This window comes from Branchiostoma lanceolatum, chromosome 18 (assembly GCF_035083965.1).
Source record: "Branchiostoma lanceolatum isolate klBraLanc5 chromosome 18, klBraLanc5.hap2, whole genome shotgun sequence".
NCBI lineage: Eukaryota > Metazoa > Chordata > Leptocardii > Amphioxiformes > Branchiostomatidae > Branchiostoma > Branchiostoma lanceolatum.
In genome coordinates this window covers 12,545,838-12,569,224 of record NC_089739.1, presented here as the reverse complement: position 1 = coordinate 12,569,224, position 23,387 = coordinate 12,545,838, and the positions used below count along the sequence as shown (strand labels likewise).

The following is a 23,387-nucleotide window of genomic DNA, read 5'->3' as shown; positions in this document are numbered from 1 at the left end:
GGTCCGACGAGGCCTCTGGCCAACCACAGAGCGTACCGGCTGGATGATGCAATGTCTTGTAACTTGATTGACAGCTGGTGGGCGTGGTTACCTCGGGAGACCGCAGAATGAGGTCAGGCATGCGAACGGATATTCCATGACGTAGTTTCCGGGATATCGATTCCAAGTAATTGAATTTTGACCACATACACGCTAAAAGAACTCGTTTTCTGCCTATCTGATTTTATTAGCGCAGCTGAATGACTGTCTGGGATGCGACCATCCCAGGAATTAAATGAATACGCATTTTCGAAAAGGGCTGAATAAAATTTGGATTCGAATGGGTACCGGGTAATTACATTAACTAGTAAATGAATTTATGAATGAAGGTTTATAAATAGATGGATGGCATTCTAACACGCTCGAACAAATAACTGCATTATGATTTGTCCCTATATTCGACCAAGGAGGTTAAATACAGTACTGATCAGTAACCTCCTTTATTCGACCAGGCCTCTTGCATATCATGACTAGAACTTGACTAAACCAATACTAAACCAGGGTCCATCATAATCTCCAAGCAGATCTATCGGTGGTAATGGCAGTATCCAACTGGCAAAAGCAGTCCAGTTGTCTAATAATAATACTTTGAGTTAGATACTGTCATTGTCACCGATATATATATCTATCTGCTTGGAGATTAGGTCCCTTATACCCTCAAGGAAGTTATCAGCCAAAAAAAACACTGTTTATTCCCAGAAATGTCCAACCGAATGAACCCCACTGTTACACATGCGTCAGAATAACACCCATCCCGTTTCCGCATATACATCTCACATACTGTAAATGCAGAAATGTTCGCGGCGGTTTTATGTTTTCACGGTGAACTCTTTACCGCGAACTTAAAACCACCGCGAAAAGCCGTTCTTTTGTATGATTGTAGCGCTACTATTGTTTCAAACGGAAACTCAAAACCATAGCCGAACACTCCATTTTCTCGATACAGCGAAATTAAATCCCCGCGAACATTTCTACATTTACAGTATCTCAAACTGGCGGGGATAGGTGTACTCTCCAAGCAGAGGTTAGGCTTCGGCTGGGTTTGGACGTTTTCTTAGGTGTTTTCAAGCCGGTCTTTCTATTTTGTCAGTTTTTTTTTAAATTTTTTAATGTCGCTAAACCGTTTTCTTTATCATTACGATTGGCTTGGCGAGTGGCGACGTAAGGAAAACCTGTCAAAATAGAAAGCCTGAAACGACAAACTAAAAACTATGAAACCCAACCTCTGCTTGGAAAATAGGTGCAGCTATCAATACGTAACTACTGGTTACTACAGGACGATCTTCACAAGTCTCGGCCTAGTCTCGTGTTCTCGCGAGACTAGGTCATTCCGTGAACAAGACGTACAGACTAGACGTCGAAAATTTGGAAGTTAGTATTTTGCTACCTTTTATCAAGTCACTGTTCGAAGAATATTCTTGTAACTGTAACTACTGGTATATAAGTCCCTAGGGCACAGTTGGATCATTCTCCCGTAGTTTGATATCTATAGCTAGTCTCCACCAGTCGCTAACTTAGTATACTTGTCTTCCAACATCTGCTTGGAGATTAGCGGCCACGTAAATGCTGGTGCATTTACTTAGAAACTGGCTCAACTAAGATTGACCCATGGTTATGGTCAGTTTTTATCCGGTTATTTCTTCCTAACTCCTCAAGGCAACTATTAGAACTAGTTCTAATATTTCTACATCTCTGAGAGTGACGAACTCTAGTGAAGTAGTCTGGAATCTTGTCTTGTTGGGCTATCGAAATCTACCCAGCGGGGTACGGTAGCGACCGTTGGAAGCGTAGGACCGTCGGGAAGAAGCTAAACAAGACTGGATTCTAGGCAACGGGTGGAGACTACATAACCATGGAAAATATAGGCTTATCACCAGGTATTGTGGCAAAGCTACTCATGTCCAAGAAAAAGAAGGGTGCAAGTAATGTTTATACCAGGAAAACAAATCCCGGGAAGTGAAGATAACTTTAATAGTGTGATGGTTCGTTGTGATGGAGTTTTTTAAATGAAAGTACCTAGTTCCAAGGTCTTTCTACCGTAATACTCTTTCCCACCATACTTGGGAAATCATTTCATAGTACTATCTGTACTGCAAGTGAAGTTATGCAGAATTCTTGCTTTGCGGAGAAAGACAAGAAATAGGAAATTCACCCAGCCGAAGAAAAAGGAAGTACAGCAAATCATGTTTACTGACTGTGAACACATGCGCATCCCATCAGTCTATAGCTACACATGAATATCTTGCAACAACAACAACAAAAATGATGAAACAGCTTGAAATTCACGGTCAAGCGTACACAGAAGATTTCCGACATCAAAATGTACAATGGTGTATGTTTACCTATCAATTCAAACAATCATTCAAGTTTACACCGGCACTCAACCAAGTTTGCTATAAGCTAGCAGTGAACAAGGCATAGCACTTCTACGTCATTCATATTCAAATCGAATATTACAAACGTTAACAAATATGTAACTTAAGCTTGCAGACTGCAAAGTAGCTGATACATATATGTGATACTTACAGTCGTGTTTCAAAGTTACAGTAAGTACTGTTTTCGCTCAAGCTTATACAGACAAAACATTACATCTTTTATACACTGCTAGCTATAACGTTTGCTGTGACGTTAACGTTATATTACATCACAAACATACGAACGACAAAGCTACATCATGCGTACATGCGCATGGATACAGAGAAAAAAAATCAGCTAGACGGCTTCCCTCTTGACAAGAAGGTGTACCTGGTCGAACAAGCTGTCGATGTTTTTGACCTGAACGTGAGAAAAGAATATTAATGTAAGAAGCGAAAACAAAATATGAATGTGTTTTTATGTATCTATTTATCAATATGATTGCAACAACAACGTATATTGTGTCTACAGCTTTCCTGGACATATTACACTTAATAAATAAGTTAAATAACTTTATTTGTTTTGTTTGTTTGTTTGTCTGTTTGTTTGTTTACATGATCGTAGTTACCTGCAGCTCGACAAGGTCCCAGTACGCCTCCAGGTCGTTCATCGTGGGTCTGTAAGGGTTGTCGCCCCCTGGCGTCTGTCGGAAAAAATGCAGCATAAGATCACACAAGTTCGTTCAAGGAAGAAAACCTTACGAGTTTGTTTGAACCTTTGTTTATTCATGAGAAGCTCAAATCGGCACGCAGGCCGCTTTTCATTGAGGTCATGAAGGGAAGAGGTAAGGGTCAGATACAATATAGCAGAGATACACAGTTATCATAGCATTATAACTACATGCATAACGAGTAGGCAGCATTATAACTTCCAATCAACAAGTACCATTAATACATGTATGTCTTTTACGGAATTTTCAGTCAATTCCGTAAATGTTTTTCTGTCGTTGGCCAAAATCTATGCAACAGTGCAAAAGAACCAGCAAATGAGCAAAAACACATTAAATCTTACATATACAATGCTACTAATGTGATGATTTTAGAAGCTAGTGATTATACTTTGCAATTTGTTTCGTCAAAATTGACTTATAGCTTGAGAGCAATCGCAAACAGACAAATGTTTGTTTGTAAAGGGGGAGACAACTTGTAGAGGTGAGTAATCACCTGTTTTGTCTACCCCGCCATTTTCTGTAATGGATGAGTCTTATAAATGAATATAATGAATAAATAAAAATGATTCACATTAATATTGTTTTCTTCAGTAGTCCGTGAACATTTTCATCAGGTTGGTAAGTCACTGGGAGCCACAAAGTTTTTTTTTTTTTTTTTTGTATACAACGAAGTGTTTTAATCACATCGACGTTTCGGTGACCGTCTGCCACCTTCCTCAGGGCATTTCTGACTGGTTCTGTTATGCACTGCAAGTAGTTAGGTGTCGCTGCTAACAGATGCGGTCCCAAACGTAAAGTATTTACATATACACAACCAAAGCAATATTAGGGTCCAAAATATGGAAATAAAATCTTTATGGTAGTGACATTTACTAACACTATTTACCACATTTGCGTAATAACTTCATACTTTGAGCATCTTAAAAACGCTCAAAAACCTGCCATACGATGATCCCCTTAGTTTCGCGAGCCTACAAAAACCCCGGCGACGATTTTCAGTGAGTTCTCAAATCACAACGACGTCGTATTTTCGCATCATGGACGTCGCCATACATTGTAATAGTGTTGTTTGAACTAATCATGTATAGAAATGACTAAATGAATTGACATTCAAAATCCGATTTCCGGGCCCTAATATTGGTTGGGTTTCCTTTAATTAAAGGTATCATAAGAAGACCTCTATGTTTAACAATCAACGAAACTACCTCCACATACTCACCATAGCTTCCCGGCACTGTGCCTCAAACCTGGCCATGGTCGATTTCTCATTGGTCGTGATGAGGGTAGACTGACCAATGGCGCTCCTTACACGCTCCAGTACTGAAACAACATACAAGACTTTGATTAATTCGATTAAGATGTTGCCCAATCGGAATCTGCTTGAAGAAATGTAATGTACACTTTTTGGTATGTTTTGTCGTCGACGTCCATGACATAACGTACTCAGTACTCAGTCCCATAAACAAATATACTTTTATTATCCAGCTTGCACTTGGTATTTGCATGACGGAAGCGACACCTAACAGATTTAGTGAGAGGTACAGACTACAACCCGAATACATAGAGGGGACGTTGCAGCACATGTATACTTTTACGTTTGTATTTGTCTATCATAGTGTTCGAGTACTCAGTCTTGTGAAGAAATTACTTCTACGCTCCAGGTTGCACTTGCCATTTGTCAAGAGCGACATCTAGCAGATTTGTTCATAAACGCAGACTACACTCCACCTACCAGTTGATGGAACGTTCCATCGCAGGTACTTCTCCGTGTCTTCGCAGCGTTCTGTGAGGCGCTCCCTAACTTCCTGAACACGCTGCAGGTATGCAGCTGGGCTGCATGTCTCCACCAAAATAAACGTGTTGTTCAAATCATCCGGTGGGTCATCGTCCTAAACAATTTTTTTGGTTTAAAACCTAATAATTCCATGCCAGTTTCTTGTTTAGTCATAGAGATACCATCCTCCAAGCCCGCAATTTTTAGATAAATCAGGAAAAATAGGAACTGTTTGGGCCCTTTCAATAACAGAATCGTTGTACTCAAGTTTTTTTAAGTTTTTTTTTTTTTTTTTACATACAGCTATTTCAACTCATAGTTTCCATAACAGTCCTCTCAGGGCTCTTTGTATTGGAGCTTAACATGCTATGTTTTCTGGTTGTATAAACGTTACGATTGTATCTGGTTTCTAACATGTCAGTTTCCCAGGCTAACGCCTTGAATAACGATAAGAATTACCGCTTTTTTTCCTCTTAAAGTGTGAATAGAATAAATAGATAAAGGCCCAACAAAGAAATCCCTTGTATAAGCCCATTCGCGGTTACAACTACGCATGTGCTGTGTCAAAGGTAAAGGCCCCTGAGACGTAAAAAAAAAAACCGTCTGGGCGTTGTTATGCAAATCTAGACAATGTGGAGACGAGAACTGTTTACCTGCCAGGGGCCTTCACCTTTGACACTGCACATGCGTAGTCGGAACCTCGAATGGGCGTATAGGCTAGCTGTTTCCCACCTTTAGTGCTACAGAATCTCCTGTGGCTGTGTCTTGGCCGTCATCCTCCTTCACTCTCACCTCTTCCTGGACTCCATCGTCTTGACTTTCCACTTGGGCTTTCTGCCTAGATTTACAAGACACATACAGAACACTTAACGCTCCAACAGACGACAGTAGGACAAGGCAAGGTCCATGTTTACTCAGGCTTATGGGGCCCATCTACACCGTTATAAACGAGCTTCGTGAGTCTTATAGAGATAGAACGGACCCTGTGTTTCAATGTTGCCAAGCGCAAATGTGACGACATAGTTGAGGAAATGTTTGTTCCTGAACATGATAGGAAACTATGCATTTGTGTCGTAACTTCTAATGTTGTACATCTAGTGTTAACATCTAGAATTCGTATAAGCTAGTTCGGAGTTGTTACTACGCATGTGCAGTGTCAAAGGTGAAGGCCCCGAGACGTGAACAAAGCCAGTCAGGGTGTTCTTATGCAAATCTAGACAGTTGTTATGCAAATAGAGACAATGTCCAGGCGAGCACTGTATACGAGCCGGGGGCCTTCACCTTTGACACTGCATATGCGTAGTAGCAACTCCGAACTAGCTTATTCTAGAACAAGTCTCATCAGTGTGATTGAAATGTATCTACATGTGGAAGTTGATGTTACAACGTTGTCTTGAATTAATCTTCTTTTAAAGACTACTTCAAGACATCCTAAATTGTCTTAACCTCTTTAACATACCAATTCAGAGTTTTGGTATAAAACCTGGTGTTCTCAGTCCTATCGTTAGTCACTGACGAAAGACAGTGGATACTGTCTGAAACGTCTGACTGTTTCAAAACTTTATCCAGTTGCTTGAGTAATTATTTTTTTGGCGTTTGATGTTACAATGTTTAATGATACGTAGCTGAGTAATATTCTAGTGTGTGTGGTGTTGGTCACAGTGACGATGACCATGTAACTGACATGCGAAAGACAAAAGAGAGGGATGGGTGGGTGGGTGGGTGGGTGAGTGGGTGGGTGGATAGATGGAGAGAGAAAGAGAGAAAGAGAGACAGGGAGATGGAGATAAAAGGAGAGAAACATACATGATGCATGCAGATACGAAGGGAGAGACAGGCGAAAAGACAGAAAAACGCCAATTGCAAAGGGAAAAGAAGAAAAAGACAACGAGGCTCATGAGAGCAGGTGGCGGAAGTTGCAATATCTGTATCTGTATCTGTATCTATATAGCCGGTATAACCGCCATCAGGCGTAACACACCAGCTTCCGTAACACACCAGCTTCAGCAATAGTTGATATTGAACGGGCTTCCATATATCATAAACATGAGTTCAAAAACAAAAGCGACTGTGCTGTTTGGCATATTTCATTAGATCGATGCCAGTATAAGCCCATTTGCGGTTCCGAGTACGCAGGCGCAGTGTCAAAGGTGAAGGCCACTGGCTTGTAAATAGTCCTCGTCTCGACATTGTCTAGATTTGCATGACAACGCCCAGATGGGTTTTGTTTACGTCTAGGGGGCCTTCATCTTTGACACTGCACATACGTAGTAGCAACCGTGAACTAGCTTATACTAATGCTTAAATTGTGTTCATCTGTACCTTTCTGGTTGATCTCTGCTCTCCTCTTCTATGGCTAAGGTTTCTGCTATGAGCTCTGCCGTTTTTGCTGGCTTCCCTCCGCGTTTGCCTCTTGTCGACGGTACTGTGCCCTGCTTGGGTCTTTGCGCCTTGTCTTCTTCTTTTAATTTCGTTGGAATTTCCCGTTTAGGTTTACTAACAGTGTCGTGGTGACCATGGTCTTCCACTGAGGCAACTAAATCCGGAATCTCTGCAACAGATTTCCTTCGGCGAGGTCGTCTCTTTTTTTGTGTTTTCTTCGAGTCCGACTCTCTTTCACTGCTCTTCTCGACCTCCTGTGTTGTACTGATCTTTTGAGAAGCACCGTTCGCGACATTGTCCTGAGCTGCACAGACAATCTCCGAGCCACTAGTGAGTTCTGGAGCGTACACCAACTTTTCGGCAGCCTTTTCAAGACTGCCGTCGCAGGAGTCGGTTGCTTTGACCAGAAACCGTCCAACCAGACCACGACCTACTTTAGAACCGGGCGGTCGAAGCAGCCGTCCGCTGTCCAGTCCTTCCAACAGGACAACCTTCAAAAGTGCCTTGAACTCGTCCTCGGCTATGTCGGCATGTTCGACCTTGACAATGCGCATGATGGCATTGACTGTTGCCCCTATAGAAAACAATGCCAATATACAAATATATCATATAAGCTAGTTCGGAGTTGCTACTACGCATGTGCAGTGTCAAAGGTGAAGGCCCCCGAGACGTGAACAAAGCCAGTCGGGGCGTTGTCATGCAAATCTAGACAGTTGTTATGCAAATCTAGACAATGTCCAGGCGAGCACTGTATACGAGCCGGGGGCCTTCACCTTTGACACTGCACATGCGTAGTAGCAACTCCGAACTAGCTTATATATAAGCCGACTCGGAGATTCGAGTACGCATGTGCAGTGTCAAAGGTGAAGGCCCCTGGCTTTCAAACAGTTCTCGTCCCGACATTGTCTCGATTTGCATAACTTACAATTGCTGGAGGGTTTTCTTTACATCTCAAGGGCCTTCACCTTTGACACTGCACATGCGTACTCGAACCTACGAAAGGGCTTATACATGAAACAGCCCCGTCGCCATGTTTTGGCCAATAATTTGCATATCAATCGGTATTTATTTCATCATTGTTACCATGGAACTTTTTATATAACAACCCCCTTCGAAACTATAACAGAGTCAGTGCAAACGTTAAAGAACCTAAAAGGCAACACACTTTCTGAGCCTCTGTGATTGGCTATAAAAACGAGCCGTAGTGAAGAACACAATCAGTCGCCAGTTTAAAAACATTACGCTTCATTTCAAACATTACGCTTTAAGTTCGATTGAAGAGTAAAAAATAAGAAGAACACAGTACTCTTACCCTTTGGGTCCTTGATCGTCGATATTACGTTCTCTACTTTGTCCAGATCAAAAGGGCACTGCGCAGCCAAAGTCTCTGGCAATTGGTTAGCGCGACGTGACCTGCGTCTGCTGGACATTTTTACTTTTCGTAAAGACGGGAGGGGGTGTTTCATTTATAATCAAGACAGCAGGGCACATGAATTATTTGCTTTGTAGTCAAACTCCAGTGGAGATAAAATGAAAACAATATAACACTTCGAATTACAATGATAGAGTGACACAGCGACAGAGTATTTTTTTATTTGCAGTGCTTTTGAACACTCCCTTCAATGAGTAATGTACGGTCCCCAAGGAAGCACAGGTGTACACTGGGTGTACACCATTGGAATTTTATCAGACAATCAAGGTTAGATTCGATCAGGAAAACGACTTATAGCGTGTAGTTCTGTCATAGATCGCTAGGATAATTGTACATTCGTGCCCCGAGGGGCTAGATACAGGTCGTCTAACATAAACGTAACTAACATGTAAGTGACATATACAGTGAAATATATACAGTACATAGTTTAAACATACATGGTAGACGAAAGTGATAAGCTAAGCTAATCCAGTAGAGTCAACTTCTTCTCGCTTCTTTGTACATGTGTAGATATGTATTAACAGATAATGTTTCTTATACAAGGGTTGTCTAGACGCAACAAAAATATAAATTTATCTGTTGCGTTTAAATATTCAAAGTATGGGAATTTTTCGTTAATACATTTGAAAGAACATTTCTTTCTATATAGTTAAGTCTACAATCTAAAATGAAGTGTCGCTCATCTTCTATTTGATTTAGTTACAATATCGACAAAGTCTATTGGTGTCTTATACCCTTTAAGAAGCGTTTCAATATGTAATTTGTCGACAACTAATCCTGATATATATAATAGGTTGCATAATATAATGTTGGAGCGCGAATCGCGTGTTCCCAAGGGGCTGATGCCTAATCATCCTTCATAAAAATTCATATTCATATTCAGAACAACAAACGAATAAACAAACTCGGGTAAATATATTAACCAACTTTTTAAAACAGCAATTTACACGACAATAGGCTTTGCTTAATGTACTACTATCTAACAGACTGCGACATTTATTGGGTAAGCAGGTATCAACGTTTGACCTTTCACCGGTCAAAGTTGAACCAACCGGCAGTGTTTACAACGTTGAACTGAAGTCAAGATGAGTTCTGTGTCTTGCTGTGCGTCACGAGCTGCCTTCTCGCGTCTTGAAGACTTTAAGTCTTTAGCACAGAAGCGTCTTCCCAGCGATGTATGGGAGTATTACAGCTTTCCGTCGTGCAGTGGGTTCACACTTCAAGAAAACCAGCGGGCTTTTCAAAGGTATTAAACGTTTACGTTTACGTAACAGTAAAGAATGATAACGTTCAATTTAAATATTAACATCTATAACATTTCGTGATAACACAGTCTTTATGTTGCAACTTTTGAGTTCGTCTTCGGTTCCCTGCTTGTCTCCTAGCCCAAGGAGATTAAAATAAGCCTAGTCTAGATGTGGACTTTGAGCTCGGTCCTCTTTCCTAGAGGGGTGTACAGAATGTGCGAAATGGAACGAAACGGACGGAACGCAATGGAAAAAAAATTGCGAAAGAATGGAACTACAGAAAGCGGAAAATGGAATGAAATTTTAAAAAAATGTAAGTGCGGAAAGTGTGAAATGGAAAATAATTCCATTTTGTTCCATTTCGCACTGTTTGTAGTTCCATTTCGTTCCATTTCGCAACTTTCTATAGTTCCATTTCTTTTAATTTCGTTCCATTCCGCAGTTTCTGTACACCGCTCCAGACATGCATATACCGTATACGTGTTGACAAATGATGTAGTATTCTTGCTGTACTTGATATCTTTTCCAGAATTTACGAGAAAGATTGGTTAATTGATTGATTGATTGATTGATTGATTGGTCATTTGGTTAGTATCTTTGTATCTTTTGACCACCTAAGGTTCAGATTCACCATGGGGTATCTGTCCTAAGAAGTTAAATTCTTTCCTCCTCTTAATTCGTTGAAAGTTTTTGTACATTTTGTACTGCGAGACACTTTGCACTGAGTGTGAGACTGACGCTCTCTTGTCTCCATCATATATGATCATTCCTTTTCAAGCTTTTGTACATTTCTGACCGCCTAGGTACCGACTGTTGCCACGTGTCCTGCGTGATGTGTCCAGTGTGGACACAGCGGCCACTGTCCTGGGCAGTCAACTGGACATGCCTGTAGCCATCTCACCCACTGCCCACCACTCACTCGCACATCCGGACGGCGAAAAGGCAACAGCAAAAGGTTAACCGTCATAAAATTGGTATTAAGAAGGTTGTTTTTATATTTATCTGCCTATGCCATGGGAAAAGAAGTATATTGTTGGAATGGTCCATTTTGAATGGGGGTGCTAGGGGGTCAAATTGGGAAATTCTATTTTGGACTTAGATTAGGGACATTATCCCTTGTCTTTTGTGTTGTGTTGGGGGCCTTAAAGTATGCATTTGCTTGCAAATGTTACCTTTCTAGTTTTAGTAGGATTCCTGAATGGATTTAATGAACTATTCACTCATATAGAAGGTCTATTTTCTACTCAGGTACAAGTCTCTATGGAATAGTCTGACACCAAACTTGAGAATGGCGCCTTCAGTTGCAACATTCAAAAATATGTTGCGACGAGTAACTATGGACTATGAATACTGAATATGGAAATGATGTTTTATCGTCCACTTATCTTTATATGCTGAATATGATTATGGAATACTGATTGTAGCGTTATCTTTGTAAAACGACTTTTGTTACATTTTCCGATGGTACGTTAAAAGGACCCGACCTCCTCCCTTGAACTCTTGAAAAACGGCCTCGGCTGAATGAGTGTATATTGTATACTTTCAAGGTTAAAGGCATCCAGAGCATTTTATGAGGCTTGAAACTTGAATAAAAAAATTTCTAGTCATTCCTCAACATAGTAAATTTCAATAACACTATACCATTACATATCGACATTAAAGGAGCAAAGATACGATGTCGTTGTGTGGTAAGAACTGACAGAAAATCTAAGCCCTAATAGATCGATCCTGACTGTCCATCACAATTAGCAATTTGACCAGTGAAAGAGTGACTGCACTTCCGTCAAATATTTGCATTTTTATGTTTTAATTTTGCATTTCTACGTTTCGACGGAGGTGGGCGGGGCTATGGTATCGGTCTATTTACAAAAAAAACTAAAACGCGTGAAACTAAAAGATCACCATGTAGCTTATTTTTGTGCCGCTTTTGAGCACTTTTGACAAGAAATTCACGCGCAAATGTGGTAAACAGTGACATTAAATGTCAACTTTATAAAGATTACAGCAACTAGAATATTTCCAGTTTTCAAGTCTCATAAAATGCTCTGGGTGCCTTTAAATAAAGGTTGAAAAAAATACTTGTCCGTTGTAGGTGCAACATCTGCCAACACAGCTTTTGTGGTCAGCTCTTTTGCCAACTATTCCCTGGAAGACATTGCCCAGTCCGCTCCACAGGGGGTCCGTTGGTTCTACCTGATTCCGCAGAACGATCCCGCCCGTACCAAGGAGCTGCTCCGAAGAGCCGAGAGCGCGGGATACACCGCAATCTGGCTAACGGTGGACCAGCCTCGGTTTGGGTTTCAAAATCGTCCTGAAAGTCGGATGGAGTCAGCAGAAGGCACAAGGTATAGCCACCATTAACATTTATCACCCGGGTTACATACATGTATCTGCCACTCTGAACAACAGAGTGTTTGAGAGATCGGTAGTGCAGCACCCCCAGGTATGCACAGTTAGAGATGCAGTAGGTTTTATCCCTATTCTCTGACACCCCTGTGTTCCAACATAACAACATGTACAGTTGTATATGTTCTGATACCCCTATGTTCCGGCACCCCAGCCCCCTATGATCCAACACCCCAATGTTCTGACACCCCTACATTTGTATGTTCCAACAACAACTTGTTCCAACACCCACTGTTACAACATTCTTATTTTCCGATGTACACCAGGCACTACATGTATGTTCCGAGTCTTCCAACACCCCTATGTTCCGACACCCCAGTCCCCTATGTTCCGACACCAATTACTGTACCAACACCCCTATGTTCTGACAACACTACATGTATGTTCTGACACCAGGATTCCGACACCTCTATGTTCCGACACCCCTTACTGTTCCGACACGCCTATGTTCCGACACCCCGACCCCTATGTTCCGACACCAATTACTGTACCAACACCCCTATGTTCTGACAACACTACATGTATGTTCTGACACCAGGATTCCGACACCTCTATGTTCCGACACCCCTTACTGTCCCGACACGCCTATGTTCCGACACCCCAGTCCCCTATGTTCCGACACCAATTACTGTACCAACCCCCATATGTTCTGACACCACTACATGTATGTTCTGACACCAGCGTTCCGACACCCCTTACTGTTCCACCACCCCTATGTTCAGACATACTCCACTACATGCTCTGACACCAGTGTTCCGACACCTCTATGTTCAAACACCCCAGGCCTATGTTTCGACACCCCTTACAGGCTTCCTAATCTGACTTTTGACGATGCGCCCAAAGATGTTCGCTCTTCAGAGTTTACCGCCTACTTGAGTGACAACCTGAAGCAGCCAATCATATGGGACGACGTAGTCTGGTTGAGGAAGAATACGCAGCTCAAAATCGTACTGAAAGGAATCCTATCAGGTCTGCGAATAAATAATCATTTCAGCTCTTATGGATTTTTCATATTGTTTCTTTTTATCAAGCCACAGTAACTTAATTTGTCAGCACCTGGATTTTTGAAACAAAAGAATTATACTGAAATAGAAAACATGTTCTGAAATAAAAACAAATGTAGACTGAGGTTGATTTGCCTTTGTTTATATGTTTATTTAGTTTGTACTTAAAGGAAAGCTACACAAAAAATTGAAAATCCTTCTATGCTATGCTTAATATATTCCAAATTAAAGTCAAATTCTTACTTCAAGTTGTTTCACATAAGTCCGTCATAGTTCTGGGATTTTCAACAGTTTGTAACTTATGCCGTGCTGACGCCTTCTCGCCTGATAATTGAATTATATGACGTCAGTGTTTCAAATTTTTCATCTTATGATTGAATTTTAGAACACTGACGTCATATAATACAATCAGCAGGTGAAAAATTCGAAACACTGACGTCATATAATTCAATTATCAGGTGAGAAGGCGTCAGCACGGCGTAAGTTGCAAACTGTGGAAAATCCCAGAACTATGACGGACTTATGTGAAACAACTTGAAGTAAGAATTTGACTTTGGAATATATTAAGCATAGCATAGACGGGTTTTCAATTTTTTGTGTAGCTTTCCTTTAAATGTAATAAATACATAACAATGAAATACAAAGGAGAATATACAGTGCAGTGCAAGGAAGGTTAAAAGCTATTTTGCTTGCCTTTCAATATTCTAACCTGTATAAACATGACATTGAGTATTTTGTACTCAACTGTTTTTGCTTGATACAGTATCTTACTGCTCAGAAAAAAGTACATCTACCTTCAAGGTAGAAAATTGTAGTTTTAAAGAAACTTGTCTTTACAGCTGAGGATGCGAAAGAAGCAGTAAAGGTTGGTGTTGACGGTATCTGTGTGTCCAACCATGGGGGAAGACAACTGGACGGAGTACCTGCTTCTGTAAGTTGTACTAAAGGCATTCCCCCCATGCAGAGCCTTACCACTACTCAGTGGCCTATACATGTACAATACACCCTGGGGTAGGTTTTGCTAAACTGGGCTGAGGTTTCCACTTTAGTGACCATGGACTGTATAACCAGCAGTCAGCCAGTCAGAGAATTGCCCAAATGCGAGTGAGTGAGTGACTGACTGACTGACGACTGAGTGACTGACTTAGTGACAGACTGACCTAGTGACTGACCTAGTGACTGACTTACTGACTGACTGACAACTGAGTGACTGACTGACTGACATAGTGACTGACTGACTGAGTAATTGACTGAGTGACTGACTGACTTATACTGACTGACTGACTGACTGACTGACTGACTGACTGAATGAGTTACTAACTGACTGACTGACCGACTGACTGACCGACTGACTGACCGACTGACCGACCGACTGACCGACTGACCGAGGGGTCTTCTTGGGCAAGTTTGACTGTACATCTCAACTTCCATATCTAACCACCCTCCCAGATTGATGCACTACCAGACGTCGTCCGCGCGGTGGACGGTAAGGCGGAGGTTTACGTTGACGGAGGTGTTCGCAGTGGGACGGACGTCCTAAAGGCCTTGGCGCTCGGAGCGCGATGTGTGTTTGTCGGCAGGCCTGTCCTCTGGGGACTCGCTTGTGATGTGGGTTTTGAAAAACACTTTTGCCTTTTTGCAAACTGTAATACGTGGTAATTATGAACACTTAGACATGCAACACCCCCTCTATTATTATTAGAGCTCATTTTTTGTTAGTCGAGTACTAGTGTAGATTGTGCAAAAAAGAGAGGGATCCAATTCATAGGCTGTGAGATACAAAGTACAAAGTTTGTTTTGCCATTTTGTATGCGTGATATGGACAAAATTACTTTCATTGTGGCGCTACAACAAACCTACTAGTACCTGTTTTTTAAATTGCCATCATTACAAAGACGCGAGAAAAAAAACTGATTACATATGTTTGATTATCGTACTCAATTTATGCAGCTTGCATAGTATCATATATATTTTTCTATTAACCCTTCTTTTTTTGTAACCTGTAGTTAGCCCGATGGATAAGTATATACAATAAAGATCTTCATTAATTTCATTTATTGATATCTTTGAGTTAGTTGATGTACAAAATTAACAAGTTTCTAGTTATGAGAATATTCACCAATCAGGGACTTGAAAAGGTAACGAGATACGCACCTCCAAATTTTCGATGTCTACTGTGAATCTTGATCACGGTGTATCCTAGTCTCGCGAGAACACAAGACTTAGGACGAGACTTGTGTAGATCTTCGTGTTCTCGCGAGACTAGGATACTCCGTGGTCAAGATGTACAGTAGACATCGAAAATTTGGAGGTGCGTATCTCGTTACCTTTTCCAAGGAGGTTAAAATTAATTGATGAATATTCTTGTAACTTGTATCACACGTGACTGATGAATCTCTTCAACGATAACAAGTTTCTGTTGCAGGGTGCGGAAGGGGTGCATCAAGTTCTACAACTGATGAAAGAACAGCTGAATATGTCCATGGCACAGGCAGGTATGTGAAACACTCATCTATTATATTGAACATTGTTATGATTGTTTGTTTTTTTCAATTGTACCGGTAAGTTGTTCTGTTGCTTATCTACTCAATACAAAAGTTACTTAAGGTTGTCAAGGCGGCTGATTTTCTCTCTCTAAGCGCTAAAAAAGTAATATATATCGTGGCGCTTATACGTCTAGTATATATTTCTGACCATTAAAGGTCCATAAATCTTCCTATTAATTATCTAGAAAAACGCGGAAATGTTTGTCCCAGGCGCTCCCACAGGGGCGCAGCCGCTTTGCTGGAAGCGTTATGCGCATGCGCATTCGCGCCGTGGAGAGGGAGAGTGGCGGCCATGTTTTCTCATGCTGTACACAAGTTACGGCCCAACTCGACGCGATTTTGACCGGAAAAACTGATTTTATAGCGTTGGTACGTATGCATAAACATCTTCAGAGGATACACTACCCTATCGAAATATTATTTTTGGTCTTGTATCTCGTAAAGTCAGCCAATTTGACCCTTCGTCGGGCTCGTGCCTGTACACTTCTTTGTTATGATAAGATTGCGACGGGGGACGGGGTTACTGTATACTGAGTAGAGTGAAGTCTTCGGTAACGTACAAGCAATGTGTTCTCTACAAGAATGTACCTACTTGCCACACCTCAGCGGGACACTAGCCGATATAGTCCGCAGTCTAAAGCCGGTACGCCGTTTACCTGTGCCGCCAGTGTTGTCATATCGGCCTCTAAGGGAGGGGCCACGTTGGGTGGGCGGCATGAAAGCTTGATTCTCCCGACTGAAATTCCGCTGGTAGGGCCGCTAAGATAGGTCAACTTCTTTACGTACTACAGTGCAAACTGGAACTTGTGTGTTCTCTACTACGAGTATGTCCTAAAAAATCTGTGTTTTTTTATTTTATTGTAAAGGTATACGGAGTCAAAGCAGTCAACCTGGCCATGGAGTCGCAGCAAGACGCTGGCCAACCTTGCAAAGAGAACACTGACGAGACTGGGACTAGATCTAGAGTAAAGACAGTAGAATGCTGTTGTGCAACCATGGAAGTTTGGCAGTTGTGATGATTAGTAATGATAATAATAACCTTTATTGTACATATTGGCATGGCCTGGCCAGCCCACCCCCCATGGCATCACTTTCCAAACACTGAAACAGTAATATAAAAATAAAGGAACTAATCTTTATATGCTATGCTATGTTGTGCTGTATTGCAGTCATTTGTACCACGATGCAAATATTGTAGGGGTAATTACCGGTAAAGAAAATTCAAGTCCAGGTTTGTTTTGGGTTGTATCGTACAGAATAGGGTACTACATCATATTTTGAGGGCGAGACACAAGTGATGGGGATTTTTTTTGTTCCAACATGAAAACAAGCTGACTATGTTCACACTCTAGGGGTAACCTGATTTGCAGTTTGGATATCATTTTTGGTTTCAAGTGTAAATTTACATGAATGCTGCAAGTGTGTGTGTGTGTGTGTCGGATCACATGAAGGATATAATTTTAGGTTCAGCCATAGTTGACACTTAAATACCACACTCGCCTTGCTGTCTGAAGACTCAGTTTCAGTGTTTCTAGGTATAATCTACACCTATCTAGAGAGCAACGGCAATTAGCTAAATCTGTTCTGTTTTGGCCTCAGATTTTTATTATTGTCTTTGACCAGTAAATCTCAAAACGTGGGACTGCCTGCTGGTACTGTTCATTTTCTAATCGGTCAAAATGCCATCACTGATTTTTTTTCTGGTTAACAGCCTTTAATATGCATGTTCAACTTCTAGATCTTTCTTGAAAAAGTGAAAAGATAACAACTGATATGGAGAACCTACAGCTGATAAAACACAAAAATATCATGTAGTAATTCTGTTTTACATTTGATAGGTGTACAGTGCAAAATAGACTTGATACTTGAAACAAAAAAGGATGACACCCATATATGTATTGCTTATTTTGAATGACTTAAATTATATAGATATGGGGTTGAACATTCTCTTCCATTCCACCACATGATCGCACTTGGCAAACCACCTCCACTTCCTTAGTTCCTACATACAACAGAGAAAACAAAAATACATTTCAGTCCTATTCTTGAGGCATATAATCTTACTAATACCTCCCACAGTTTGAATACAATTTCATAAACATAAAGGGAGAAAAAGTAGCTTAGGTACAATATGTATACAACACCATACGTGCAGCGATCGGTATTCTAAGCAAAAAGAACGGATGAAACAAATATTGAATGGAAGGGTGTGTGTGTAAATGACTGGAGCAAGGTATAGAAGGTGACCTACTTTTCCTCAGCCGCGGACGGTTTAACCGCCCACCCAGCTTTTTCTTTCACAGCTTAGATACAAACTATACCCCATTCTTTCACAATATCCATTTTCTACGGTTTGTACATGGCTGGGCAAGTTTTGGGGCGGCCTACGCGCGTCCGTAGTTGAGGTGACGAGGAGGCCGCCATGTTTAAATGTTTCCGCCCGCCCGCTGACAGGCGGCGTGGCACGTAAACAACATGGGGGAGGGAGTACTAGTCGAAGGGCCAAGCATCGAATATTCGATTCTACTTCCGGGTTTTTCTAAAACGGCACAAGATCGAACAGCCTTGGCACGAGTAGCGGCCACGAGAAACCACCCTGAGAAACCAGGGTAGCCTCTGACTTTTTAACAGTTCACCCACAAAATAAACACCGGGGCCGGTGATGGCGGTGGGATCAAGAAGATAAGGACCAGGTTGACTCATTTTTGTTGTTCAACTCTCAATTATCAAGGAGGTTAAATATTTAACCTCCTTGCAATTATACATCTATTTCTCCTGATAATTTGGTGAACATTTGGGTCTGACGTCAGGGATTTGTTAACAGCGGCTTATTCTACTGATATGCTAGCAACCATAATCTAGACGCTCCTATTTATAGAAAAGACAACTGTTGTACAGAAAGTATCTGATATTTTGTGTCAGTCCAAAAATAGGAGGTACCAGGTTAGTATTGTGTGGGAAAAAAACTTGAAGTTGGGTCAGCATAGGTATATGAGACAGTGCATTGTTGCCGTACATGGTTTTTATACACAACTTTCTAGTGACTAAACACTATGCCCGTGCGATGCCCGCAATTGGACACAGCGCAAAAGGCCTGGGCACGGCAGGAAATTTCAGTGTGTACGGCAAAAATCACCGGGTACAGCACAAATTTGTAGCGGATACGGCACTAATTACTAGGTACAGCAGAAAGGAGTTTTGTGGGGGTGTTGTAAAGGGCCGGGCCCAACCGGCATCGGTCAGGGATAAGCCCGTCACTTTCTTGGACAGTGGATTTGGTGTTACACAAACTAAATAAAGTCTGTGGTTAACAGGGAAACATGTATATGATTGAATACTTTATGCACTTTGTGACAGCTCAGTGTCTTCACAATCAGCAGATTATTTCCACAGTCAGCAAAACCACAGTTGATCTATGTATGTACGCGTAAAGCACATTACAAACTTGTATGATGTTGATCACAAACTGACTGTTCTTCACATATATAAACAAAATGTTCAAGTTGACCTGCATCTGTTTATATCTTTGAGTGTGAACAACGCTAAAAAGAGAAGAACCGGGCTGTTTCATTGTATGTAATAACCGGGAAGACAAACGTACAACGCCGTTACACTTTTGACCGCGAAGTTCCATGATTGCACGGAGAGCGACCGCGCGCGTACGTAGAACACGCTAGTTGCGGCGTCTTCATAACGGAGTGGACATTTTCAGTATTCTACGCCGTGCACTCAACTATCTAAATCGACATCAAACTACCTACCAATGGAAAGCTAGAGTTTGAGAGAATCAACATACGAACCATAAGAGGGTTAGTGAATTCTTGGTGTTTACGACGCCGTGACAAAAATGAACATCAAGTACCCGTGGTTTCTGCCCCTCCGACGCGTTCCAGTTGTGTTCGGAACGCGGGAGGCGCCGCGTCCTGTTTTTCAACAAAGTGAACATTTTCTATACGGGTGCTGCTCTCTCCTGTTTTCAAATAAACAATAAACTATATATCAAATGAAAGGTAAGGTTTCTGGAAATCAGCACAGAGATTTTCAAGAATATTCATGAACGCTACATACCTGTTGCAAGCCAACACAAATGGCGTAAAATGAGTCTAAAATACGCAATGTTCAGTGGATGATTTCTTATAGTGTGACTCATTTAACACCAATAAGTTGGCCACCGGTTGGCGCACCAATGCTTGTTCTTTAAGTATACCAAATTTTATGGGCCTGCAGTAAACCAACTTTCTGCTATGAGTGTTAAAGAAGAGCCTACTTGAGGGTATTTTCACGGGAGAGGCGCGTTACGTCGTTTTCGCTGTTTAATAAAATAAGTGTGTTCTAGAGCGTTGGCCCTTCGACTATACAGTGCGGGAACGGCAGCAAACACTCACGATCTCGTCAGTTTCTCGCATTTTGCGGGACTTCGCGAGAGTTTAGCAGCTGTTTTGGGGTCACAACAGGTCAATCGAGTATGGAGGATCCACGCTGCAATTTTGGTGCTGTTTCGTTGCATTTTGCGGCGAAAACGTCGATTTTGCGGCCGATTAGCAGATTTTATGGCCATAACACATTTTTATTTTCTATAATTAAGAAGAAGTGAAGGTAAATTATCGCTTTTATTGCCGGATTCGTTAAGAGAACCGTTCAATCTTCACACTCGCGTTCGCGCCAAGGGGTGATATGTGCGGTTCGGCGGATACCGAGACTTAATTGAAACCTAATTAAAAATCAATAATTTCACTATAAATATAGTTTATTACAATATTTTCGTTGGCGCCAGCGCCAGTTTGTAGCTTTTATCATTATCCGTCAAACAAATGAAGTTTTGTGTTGTTGGGAATTTCCAAAGTTCTGTATTTTTTCTTCGAAAATATTTATAACAAGGGCAATAAAACATGATGACGTCAACCATATGGTTCCAAAAACTATATTTGGAATCCTTATGTTCTTTGCTACCAATATTCAGTACAAAATATTTTTTCTCTCACTTCTTTACTGGTAAAATAGTACAAAGTCAATTTCACTGGATTAGCCGCCCTGCAAACCTTAAGTCAACTGGTAAGTTTTGGGGCGGAGAGCTAGGGATATCAGGGACACTGACAGGAAGATAGGTCAAAGGTCCCAGAATAAGTTATGCCATTTCCTGTCTTTCATTATATACCTGATTGTATACATGTATGTAAAAATGAACACATAATGGACAAAGTATGTAGGTATGTTTCCAGGTGTTTCAAAAAAGGGAAGAAACTACAAATGTATTAGGTGATCAACATTAGATTAACAGTAGTACACAGTTTTGTTTTTACTTTTTGATGTTAGAATGTAGCATTTTATTATTTCATGTTTTACACTTTGCATCTCTAGACCATGTGTGGTCCTCTATGGCATATGCATTTAGCCCAACTGGGCAAGAATATGTAATAAAGACTATTATCATATACATGTCTGTTGCCTTATGGCGGCCAGTGAAAAAAATGCATCAGATAGAATCAGCAAGATATTCACAGGGATGGAATAACTCCTGGAATAACCTCCCTTCGGATGTTGTAGCTGCCGAAACTGTGAACACTTTCAAATCAAAATTGGACAACCACTGGAGGGGACTGCAGTACTCACCCAGCCCATCATAAACTCTCATTACAAACTCTGAACTCTAAGTTACGAGTCTAAGCTTAAGACGCGGATCTCACAGGCAATATGCCTCTTATCCGAACACTATGTTATGCTACTAGTATGTTATGTTATGTTATGTTATGTTATGTTATGTTATGTTATGTTATGTTATGTTATGTTATGTTATGTTAAGAATGAAATAAGAGATTCACAGAAACTGCAAATATTTCATGGAGGTATGACATCTTTGATTTCTTATTATCTCCGTGAAAAATGGAAACACATGATTGTATAGTTTTCTCTGTGTGTGTGTGTGTGTGTGTGTGTGTGTGTGTGTGTGTGTCTGTGTTTCCGCCTTTTTGTAGTCAGCATAACAGCCATAACTCAAGAACCCCTGGATGGATTATGAATATATAATGATATTTGGTGTATGGGTAGGTGTTGGGAAGAGATTTTTGACCCCTGGTATGTGACCTTGGTACTGCAGCAGAACATCCGTTTTCTGTATCTTTTGACATGAACATGCTATGGTCTTGGTTTTTTGGTGGCAGATAGAATTGTAGGTTTGGGCCCCCTACCAGCTTGCTTTGAAACTGCAGGGGCATTTTTGTCAAAATCTTCCAAGGAGAATAACTGAACATAGCAACGATGGATTTCCATGATATTCAGTATGCAGGTAGCTTAGACAGAGATGCACATAATGAAGTGTAACTTATTTTGGGACTTAATTTTCCCCACTGCAGGTTGCTCCCGGGTATCGGACATTAAACCATCACTGATCGTACACGAGTCTTACTACCTTCATGGCCGCCACTGTCCAGGCAGCTTAAGTTAGGAGAAGCTACACTGATGCACAGCGCTGATCGAAGAGAAGCAGATCCGGAGAAAATAACTTTGCAACAGACCTGAGTCACTTAATGGACTTATTGGTCCATTATTGATGAAAATATACTATATAGAGGCTATTCATTTAGGATATAGTAGTTATAGTTTGAATCCCCCAGTGACCAGGGCAAAAGAACATGCCGCGATCTGATTGGTCCTCGCCCAAATGCAGGTAATACCCAGGGGGGGGGGGCTATGTGGCTTTTCCTGGGCCTCCCCTCTAAACTTGACAATAGGAATTATTTAGATTGTACATACTAGTAATCAAAACTAAGCAACATTCACAAAAGACAAAAGGTGAAATTGTACCATAAATCCTAATGGAATTAATGAATAGAAGAGGAAAAATACAAAATTAATTTTAAGTTATCAAACATAATAAGTGCAATTACGCTATATATGATCACTGCTAAACATAATTTACAAATTGTTAAGAAATAGGTAAAAATTATACAAAAATAATAATTGTATGGACTATTCTGTTATCAAATATCAAAGGAAAATTGGAGATCAAGGAAAACAAACAAATCAGATGAAAGTAGTGCTTGGATGTTCTATGAAATATATCTTTAGACGTTTTTTGAAACTTGGCAATGACGAGCAAGACTGTTGTATTTGGCTTAGATTGTTCCATATGGGGGGCGTCTAAACTTTATTGTATGTTGTTTTTGACTCGAGTTTGTCATAATTGGTCTTAAGAGATTATGGTGTCTTGTATAGCAGTTATGGATAATTAATGTCAAATACAGTTATAACATTTAAATCGTGAAACAGAGCCGCTGTGTGTGCTTAACCTTTAATAAGTACTACAGACTGTTTTGCTTCCTCCATTCCTTAAGTATTACTACACCGTTTCCCACAGCTTGTCAAAGTTCAGACATCTATTTCTAGGCCGACTTTCATACTTTTCCATCAAATGTTAAGTTTCTGAAGCATACCATTTAAACTCTAGATCTGTGTGACGGTACTGTGACCTATAA

General features: G+C 40.9%; 2 protein-coding genes and 1 long non-coding RNA gene across 3 annotated transcripts; 2 read left to right on the top strand and 1 right to left on the bottom strand.

The window, feature by feature from the left end:
- Nucleotides 1–2,702: 2,702 nt before the first annotated feature.
- On the bottom strand, nt 2,703–5,584 carry LOC136423999 (disks large-associated protein 1-like). The gene is made up of 5 exons (XM_066412399.1): nt 5,552–5,584; nt 4,857–5,013; nt 4,344–4,444; nt 3,023–3,097; nt 2,703–2,814 (listed from the first exon to the last, which is right to left on the bottom strand). The coding sequence occupies exons 1-5, from the start codon at nt 5,582–5,584 to the stop codon at nt 2,752–2,754; spliced, it is 429 nt and encodes a 142-aa protein (XP_066268496.1). The 3' UTR covers nt 2,703–2,751.
- Nucleotides 5,585–11,843: 6,259 nt separating this feature from the next.
- LOC136424241 (2-Hydroxyacid oxidase 1-like) lies at nt 11,844–22,569 on the top strand. Its single transcript, XM_066412775.1, has 6 exons — nt 11,844–12,304; nt 13,174–13,334; nt 14,209–14,300; nt 14,819–14,977; nt 15,795–15,864; nt 22,266–22,569. The coding sequence occupies exons 1-6, from the start codon at nt 12,282–12,284 to the stop codon at nt 22,355–22,357; spliced, it is 597 nt and encodes a 198-aa protein (XP_066268872.1). The 5' UTR covers nt 11,844–12,281; the 3' UTR covers nt 22,358–22,569.
- On the top strand, nt 15,970–17,061 carry LOC136424242 (uncharacterized). Its single transcript, XR_010753840.1, has 2 exons — nt 15,970–16,284; nt 16,782–17,061. It is a non-coding gene; the product is annotated as an uncharacterized lncRNA (long non-coding RNA).
- Nucleotides 22,570–23,387: the final 818 nt, after the last annotated feature.

What these genes read in the sequence shown, in the direction of transcription:
- LOC136423999 (XM_066412399.1), bottom strand. Translation starts at nt 5,584, where the DNA reads ATGTGCAGTGTCAAAGGTGAAGGCCCCTGGCAG. An exon ending in ATGGAACGTTCCATCAACTG is followed by an intron (nt 4,445 to 4,856) that starts GTAGGTGGAGTG and finishes ATGTTGTTTCAG; the next exon opens with TACTGGAGCGTGTAAGGAGC. An exon ending in CACAGTGCCGGGAAGCTATG is followed by an intron (nt 3,098 to 4,343) that starts GTGAGTATGTGG and finishes TTTTTCCGACAG; the next exon opens with ACGCCAGGGGGCGACAACCC.
- LOC136424241 (XM_066412775.1), top strand. Translation starts at nt 12,282, where the DNA reads ATGGAGTCAGCAGAAGGCACAAG. An exon ending in GAGTCAGCAGAAGGCACAAG is followed by an intron (nt 12,305 to 13,173) that starts GTATAGCCACCA and finishes CACCCCTTACAG; the next exon opens with GCTTCCTAATCTGACTTTTG. An exon ending in ACTGAAAGGAATCCTATCAG is followed by an intron (nt 13,335 to 14,208) that starts GTCTGCGAATAA and finishes TTGTCTTTACAG; the next exon opens with CTGAGGATGCGAAAGAAGCA.